Source organism: Triticum urartu, chromosome 7A (assembly GCF_056163025.1).
Source record: "Triticum urartu cultivar PI428250 chromosome 7A, HENAU_Tu73, whole genome shotgun sequence".
NCBI lineage: Eukaryota > Viridiplantae > Streptophyta > Magnoliopsida > Poales > Poaceae > Triticum > Triticum urartu.
The window spans coordinates 434,470,699-434,479,471 of NC_141879.1; the positions used below are offsets into that span (position 1 = coordinate 434,470,699).

Below are 8,773 nucleotides of genomic sequence, written 5' to 3' on the forward strand. Positions count from 1 at the left end.
TGATGCCTAAAACAAAAACCTAAGTCTTCGAGTGAAGACAACGAGAGCGAACCTTGTCCAGAGCCGGACAAGTCAGCTTTGCTTGTAGCCCAAGTAAAGTTGCCATGAGAGTTTGAAATCTGACCGTTGAGACATGTGTCAGTTCCTTAGTGACCCATGGTCATTTCGGACAAATCAGGTCGGGTTGCCAAGTGGCTATAAATAGCCCACCCCCACAACCATAAATGTGGGCTGCTCAGATTTCAGTGCACGGCTTTTGTCGTTTGAGAGCAACCCACCTCGAAGCCTTTGAGAGAAAATTCCTAGCGAGGAGAAAAGCCCTAACCACCCAGAGCCAGAGTAAATTGGGCATCACTTAAGTCTTCTTGTCTGTGTGATCTGAAGACTTATTACACTTGAGGACTATGAATCCTCCAGACGGTTAGGCGTCACGTTCAGAGCATCCAAGAGACATTGTGGATTGCAAGTGAACGAAGTCTGTGAAGGTTTGGGAGTCTACCTTGAAGACTTACCAGAGTGATTGGGCGAGGACTATGTGACCTTAGCTCAAGGAGAATACGGTGAGGACTTGGTGTCCTGAGCTGCGTGTTCAGGACTATGTGTCCGGGACTGTGTGTCCTAAGGTTTAAATACCTAGCCGCTCCAACCAGACGTACAGTTGTCACAGCAACTGGAACTGGTCCAACATATCATTGTCTTCAACGAGTCACTGGTTTCATCTTCACTTCCTTTTCTTACTGTTACTCATTGTGAAGCCATTGCATGCTTGCTTTATCTTTTGTCTTCACAACGTGAATGTATGATCTGTTTGGCTTCATAACTTCTTCCTACCTGATCCTTATTACACTGAAGCTGTTTGTCATTGTGCTTTCACTCTATTGAATACATGACCATGGCTGGCCTAGTGTAATCTAACTTCCGCTGCATAGTAATAGGCATAATCTTCGCTGTTTGTCTTCATAACTCTCACGTTTTGAAGACTTTCATAAAAATCGCCTATTCACCCCCCCTTTCCCCCTCCTCTAGTCGATATAACGCACTTTCAGTCATGGGTAGACTTCAACATGTTTCCTGTAGGAAAAATAAAATTGATAAAGTATATTATTAGCCCTTAACACAAGATTGTACGCAACGCTAGCCTTTTGTATGGAAGAACAAGTGAACACATCAGAGCCTATTATTATGCTTGAGATGATTGCAATAAGTAAGCATAAGTGGTTTGACTAACTGATATGCTTCACGTACATAAATCACATACGATTTTCGTACGTGCAAAAAGGCAGCGTTGATTGAATATGTAGGAAGCATCGTGACCATCCATCATTGTTCTAACATGGTTTGATCATTGATGGCAAGAACCCAACATGGTTTCCATCTTTTCATCATGGTCAACGTTTCCAAATGGTAGTTAGAGATGTTGTTGTCAGATGTCTAACCATTCATTATCCATGTTTTAACCAGAGGCTCTTAGTGCACAACCATCATGTGAAACCGATTGCAGCCTATATCACACTTTCTTTACCTCACTAATCATATCATTATGACAATATTAATGCTCGGTGATGTGTACCTTTGTGTTTGCTGAGACTCGTGATGGTACCTACAAAAAAAGAGTCGTGATGGAGATTTGGCGAAGTTCAAAAGGAGAAGAAACACAATGTGTGGATCTAGAGACAATTTGAAACGTAAGAAAAGATCAGGGTCAGGCGTTTGAGAAGGAAGCTCTTGGACTGGATGAAGAATATCAAAGGAATGCATGGTGTTGCAAGAGCAACGTGAGGATTAGACATTCGTTGGGATGCGGTCTTAAACTGCATGACCATTTGCATTGGCCGTTTACAATAGAAAGTCGGTAGATTGTTTCCTATATAGATTGTCCTGCTCCGTGGCAACGCACGGGCATTCAGCTAGTATATATAGATGGAAGAGACAGTCATCCAAATCATCATTTTGAATCGATTTGTAAAAAGTTGAGTGTATTTTGAAAATAAAAAGAATAATTCCATCCAACTTAACATGAGAAAATAAATTGATCATGATAAACCCCAGGTCAACCAAAAGAGCACAAGTTTTCCTTTTTCTTTCATTCATTTGCGTGATTTTACATCTGGGCGGGAATTTTCACAAAATGCAGCGACATTCAGTCACCGACACCCTTTCCCCGCCCCGCTAACCCTTTCGCCAGCTTTTCCATTTCCCACCTCTAAGAAGTTATTAATCCCATTATACTACACGTAGGCACACGTGGACGACCGCGCGACGATCCATCCAATACTAGTATATGTATGGTACAACATGCGAAGAAATCAAGGCCGTCCGATTGAGAAACACGAACGGACGGACAGGCGCGTCGCCTGGTCAGTCAGTGGAGGCACGGCTCGGCGTCGGCCATCTCCACGCCGTTGACGCTGCCGTCGGCGCCGGGCCGTCCGGCCTTGTACTTGTACCACCTGGCGGCGAAGAGGTAGACGACGAGGTTGGCGAGGCAGACCCCCGCGAGGAGCCAGTAGAACTTGTAGAGCTCGCCCTTGTTGAGGTCGTCGGCGATCCACGGCCGGCGGTCACCCGTGATCTTGTGCACGACGGTGACGAGCGCCGAGCTGACGAAGAATCCGAGCGAGAGCGTGCTGAGGAAGAGCCCCGTGCTCATGGTCTTCATCCCCTTGGGGCACTCGCGCAGGAAGAAGTCGAGCTGGCCGATGTAGGTGAAGGCCTCGCCGGCGCCGACAAAAAAGAACTGCGGGATGAGCCAGAAGACCGTCATGGGCACGGGGGCGCCCGCCGGGACTGCGGAGTCCCGAGCCACGCGGAGGCGCTTGACCTCTACGAGAGCGGCGGAGGTCATGGCGAGGATGGAGAGCACGAGGCCGATGCCGATCCGCTGGAGCGGGGTGAGCCCGTGCGGGTTGCCGTTGAGGCGGCGGGATACGGGCACGACGATGCGGTCGTAGATGGGGACGGTGAGGAGGATGGAGCCGACGAAGAAGACGGTGAGGGAGCCCGCCGGGATCTGGAAGGAGGGGCCGATGTGGCGGTCCATGGTGGTGGCCTGCGACACCGAGAAGGTGGTCATCTGCGCGTACACCGTCCAGAACATGATGGTCGTCGCCCATATCGGAAGCATCCGCGCCACCGTCTTGACCTCCTCCACGTCCGTCAGCGTCGCAAGCTGCCACTTGGTCGGCTCGCCGGCGGGGTCCGAGTTGATCGCCGCATGGTCCAAGAAACTGCAAAGATAAGTTGAGGTCTATCAGAACAAGAACTAGTACTACGGTTATACGTTTTTCTTTAGTTTTACATAGTATAAAGAAAGAAATGGACAAGGATCACAGTGCAAATCAAATCAACTTGAATCGATTGAACCGTCTTCGTTTAAATTCAGCAATTTGAGAAGCTAAGTCGAGCAGTTGTCTAGTGACAAGTTTCAGAAGCTGGTGTCTTCAGAGTTGCACATGAGACATGATAATAAACCACATAAAAGAAAATATTGCTACTATTAGCTTCAGCAACAAGTGCTGTTTCGTATCAGAAAACTAAGTACGTAGTTTGAAAAAATACGGTTCATACATGAGGCATTGGATTTTATTTTAATTGACACACACAGAGACCATGCGACGTTCCTTTCACTTTTGGCCACTACAGCCTGTGATGCAACGAGTGCAAGCTAAAAGCAGTGGTCACAGCTACAAGATTCTGCAGTCGGATGGAGACACGGATCAAAAACAACAAATCATCCTAGGCCGAGCATCTACCTACGGGTCCAAAGCGAAGAACAACCAAGTTCTTTGGAAGGGAATCGTCGACAGCTAAGTAGGAGTATTCAGAGTTTTATCTCCCTGACCCGAACTTAATAACGGGTCATGAATGTACTACCTCCGTTTCAGTTTACAAGTCCTACGCGCATACCTAGGTAGCTAATTTTATCATCCTAATGTAAACTATATAACACAAAAATTATACCTTTTGAAAGTAGAAACTCCGAAGTTTATGTTGATATATTTTTTATAATATATGACTTGTATTAGGTTGGTCAAATTGACAACCTAGAAGTACGCGCACGCCCTGTAAATTGAGAGAGAGGTAGTATGTATCTATGGAACATACAGGGATTAAACAAATAGGTTTAGGTGACCGACAGCCAATTAGCATCACCAGGCACAAGACATGTTCTGTCCAGTTATTTAGGGAAGGAAACCTGTGTGTTCATGATGATTATGCTACCCCAGGTAGAACCTGGGCCAGCCTAATCATGTGATGATTATGATAATAGTATTCAACAAAAGAATCATGTCAGCACCATATATGGAGCTGAAATCATGGGCGGGAACTTGTCAAGAAACCATTATCCCCAAAAAGCCCTCCAAATAACCCTGTCCGTGTCAAGGTCGATCGGCATGGGAAAAAAATTATAAGCGTCCACCTCCACACGTGAGACACGACACGCGGCCTTTTTGCAAAGGAAGCGAACAGCGATGGACCGTTTGTTTGTTTATAATGTCAATTAACAGTGCCCTAATAGGAGCGGCTAATTAACGGTGGGATTAATGAATAACTAGGTGGTGGATCTGGTTAATTTCCCCATCATCTTCATCAACCTAGACAACCATTTGCCGAGAGAGGGCAACCACAAGCAACACATGGGTTTAGTCCTTTTAGAGGCTATGATGAAGTATGGTCCATGGGATTGGGATGATCTCCGGTGCTTTTCCGAGCGTGAACAGGAGAGATGTGGCGTGGATCCCAGCTTCCAAGTGAGCCATGGCAAAAAGGAAGGGCAGACGCATGTGAGCGAGAAAGGTTTGCCTAGATCTTCTTGTCCCCATCAGCTAGCACCACTGGGATGGCTAAGCAACGGGCAAATTTACTTTCCTTTCGTTGCTAGTAGAGTAGTACACACGAGACACGACGTACCACTACTACCACTAGTTCTTCTTCTTCCTGTGTTGTGTCTAGGGGTTTCTTCTCTTGTTGATGGGCCTTTTCGTTTTTCCACTGCCCCAATCACGCAAAGCTTTCGGTACGCACACGTCTCGGTCCTCTCCTCTGCAGAAACACCCACCCCACCTAATAATTGAGGTGATTTCCGTCTAGCTCTCTCTACTGGCCTACCGTGGGCGTGGAGCATTAGCAAAAGGAGTTTCGGTCAAAACGTGTGTGTTTGATTTGATAACAACAACATAAAATATTTCAAGACTTGTGCAGGTCATATTTCATTTCCAAGTGAAATTCTCCTAGCTTGTCAGGCACAAAAGACTTGATTTCCGCTTGTCAGAGACCTACGATTTCTGTACAGTACTCCTATATAGGAGTAGTGCCTGATTATGGGGTGACAATGCAGAGCTGCTTTTGCTGATAAGTGGTAATGACATGTGTGGCTCTGAGACTAGCTTGACAGTTGTGGAATAATAATTCTCCAGTATAGTATTGGTGTTAGAGAAGCCGTCGGTTGCAAAGGACGGAGTAGACTCGAAACACAAGGCCCATTTGGAATAGCCGTCCTCGGTTTCTTGGCCGTCTGCTAAATGCTGACTAGGTTTCGTACACAAAACCCTATAACTACTAACTAGTCTGGTCAAATCAGGGCAAATCAGAGAGTTTTTGCCTTTGCCTACCGACCAGGCTCGAGAGCAGAGCCCCCGACCCCGATACGATCCTCCTTCCCCACCGTACATGACCATATCTCCAGCAGGGACGCAGCTTCGGTACCTATCCACATGTCATGAACACAAAAGTAGATGTCTTAAGGCACCGAAGCATCATCCCTCCAGGAGCCAGCCTATCCCTATCTAGGAGTATGTAATACTCCTACTATCCAGCATGAGTCCAGTGCATGTAGTGCGTCCCATCAGGCGTTTCTGAATCCGTAACGTAGCACATGACATGACACACCGCACTTGCAACACCTCTTGTATTCTTGCAGGGAGGAGGCTTGGTGCTTGCAGATGGTTCCACGGGACAGGACAGGACGGGGGCAGCCAGGATCAGTGGACCGATGGAGAGGAGAGGAAAGAGGGAGGGGACAGGGGCACGGTGTACCATCGCTATTGCTATAGAATAGTGGCAATTATTGGTATTGGTACGCTGGTTGCCAAACTCGCCATTTGTCGCCTGCCAACCATGGTTATCCTTTCCTCACTCGCCCTAAACACACCAGTATGCAAGTGGATCGGCCCGGCATGTCAGTAGGTCTCTCTCTAGGGGGTGAGAAAATGTAGTAGTACTAGCATTTGGCTGGCTACCCTAGCCTGGGCCTGGGCCTGGGCCTGGATGGGTCGTTTTCGTCCTAGATTCACCGTTGGCGCGTGGTACGCAGGGCCAAGTTGGGAGAAAATGATGAACGGATTTGGAGGGGACAGGCTTGCGGTGCAAAAGCTGAATCTAACACCAACTTGCATTCCTTCCATTCCAAGTGACTAGAGCTTAGAATTATCAACTTAATGATTAAGAGACACTAAATTGGCCAGCCTTATTCCTCTGCTCTTTATTGCACTACGCTACGAGCTTCTTGTCCACTAGTAGCATGCTGGGGGCAGTCAACAGTACCATATGTGGTCTCTATACTGGCTGGACTAGTATTTCTCACGACTTCTAAGGCCACGCATGCAACTTTGACCCATGTCATCCATGATTATCATAATAATCTACTGGAGTAAGTAGGAAATGAGTTAAGCAAGCAAGAGAGCGTGCACCAAGTAGTAACTCGTTAGCTTACCGGAACTGCTTGGTGTGCGGGATGCGCTCCTTGAGCTTGCTCTTCTTGGTCGAGGCCCCCTCGATGGCTGCCACCTTGCCCACGTCGATGTCGTAGAGCATGGAGGTGTCGGCGGGCAGCTGGACGCCGCGCTTGCGCCACGCGGCCACGACCACGGCGGCGATCTGGGTCAGCGGGCTCCCGGCCAGCTTCTTGAACCGGTACCTGCGGGTGCCGGCGAGGAACACCACCAGCCCGGCGGCGATGGAGACAGCGCAGGCGCCGTAGCCCCAGGGCCGGCCCAGGTTGTCCTGGACGTAGACGAGCACGGTGACGGCGAGCAGGGAGCCGAGGCTGATGAAGAAGAAGAACCAGTTGAAGAAGCGCATCATCTGCGACTTCTCGGTGCGGTCCGACTCGTCGAACTGGTCCGACCCGAAGCCGGAGACGCTCGACTTGAGCCCGCCGGTGCCCAGAGCCGTCAGGTACAGCGCCAGGTACAGCACGCCCAGCTGGGCGCCCGAAGCGCGGGAGCAGGTCCCTATCCCGCCGCCCTCCGCCGTGCACGCCGGCGGCCGCAGCCCCGGCGCCGCCGTTGAGATCGTCAGGATCGTCACGCCCTGCACGTACGTATAGATGCTTCTGGATTACTATCTATCGCAACTATTACTCTGTACTTAAGAGAGAGATAAAATTCTTCCTTGCAAAGAAAAAAAAGATATCATGGGAAAATTTCAGATTTAATCTCATGCGAATTACTGATCTCCGAATTAAGAGGATGAAGTAGTAGTCCTAATCATCCACTGTGGCATACGGAGGACCCATAGTCCCATACGCGATCTTGGAAGCATATATTAGACCCATGATGATTAAACAGTGTTGGTTTGGTGGCCGTTCTTTTCACAGCAGTATATCGATCGAGTTAATACGTGTGTTCCACTTGTTAAAAAAAGGAACTACGTATTACAGATTGATATTTCTCTTGTTTTGAAGAGTAATACTAACTAACAACCTACCACCAAAAGACCGGGATCTTTTATTTAGGAAGAAAAAAAGGGGTCAAGCAGTTAAAACTTGCACGGCGAGGGAGAGGGACGGCAAAGCAGCAAAGTCAAAGGTAGGAGAGGAGTACTCACGGATGCCTGGATGGCGGTGAAGATGGCGATGGTGAGGTAGCGGCCGAGGAAGGAGTCGGCGACGAAGCCGCCGAGGAGGCAGAGCATGAAGGAGGTGCCCATGAAGTTTGTGACGACGTTGGCCGCCTCTGCGTTGCCGACGTGCATCGTGGCCGTGAGGTACGTGACCAGGTTGACCGCGATCCCCAGCGTGGTGAGCCTCTCGTTGAGCTCCGCCACCAGGATCATGGCGGCGGCGCCCCAGCGGCCGGTGGTGGACCGGGCGGCGGGGCGGCCGCGGTAGTCCCACGCGTCGCCGAGGACCTCGGCCTGCGCCGCCGCATTGGTCTGGGGGAGAAGGCCGACCATCGTTGCCGGCCGGCGGGGAGGATCTGTGGTGCGGGTTGGCCGGTGTGTATGTATGTATGGGGGTGTGTGTGTGGCGGGTTGGAGGTGGCGGGCGCGGTATATATACCCGCGGGCGCGGCAACGGCGGGGGTATTCTGGGCAGAATCTCGTGCTTCGCCTTTTGGGGAAGAAGAAAGAGATGATTTGTTTAGCTGGGGACTCTCCTCTCCTCTCCTCTGGACGAGGGTGATTATATTATACGTATGCAATAATAAGAATGATCTAATCTAAATTATCTGCGCTGAGATAAGGGCGGTTGCGGCTCCTTCCCTTCCCTTCCCTGGGAGGATAAGGGAAGGACAATTGGTTTGGTTTTGTTGGGGTTGTGGGGGTACGTGGACGGTTGATATCGCTGGGCGGCAACCGGCCGCCGGCTTCTCCACACTACACGGCCATGCCTATCGCCTATCGCCTATCGCAGTCGCAGCGCACGCACACGTCCGCCGGTCGCACAAGGGTAGATGAAAGTAATCGATCAACACAAGGTTCAAATTCAAATCAAATTACCACAAAGAAATAGAGGTAAAGCTCTCTTTATAAATGATCACATCAACTAGCA

At 49.4% G+C, this 8,773-nt stretch overlaps 1 protein-coding gene across 1 annotated transcript; it reads right to left on the minus strand.

The window, feature by feature from the left end:
• Positions 1-2,050: 2,050 nt before the first annotated feature.
• On the minus strand, positions 2,051-8,271 carry LOC125524998 (protein NRT1/ PTR FAMILY 6.3). The gene is made up of 3 exons (XM_048690024.2): positions 7,828-8,271; positions 6,713-7,311; positions 2,051-3,227 (listed from the first exon to the last, which is right to left on the minus strand). The coding sequence occupies exons 1-3, from the start codon at positions 8,173-8,175 to the stop codon at positions 2,363-2,365; spliced, it is 1,812 nt and encodes a 603-aa protein (XP_048545981.1). The 5' UTR covers positions 8,176-8,271; the 3' UTR covers positions 2,051-2,362.
• Between the last annotated feature and the right edge of the window lie 502 nt (positions 8,272-8,773).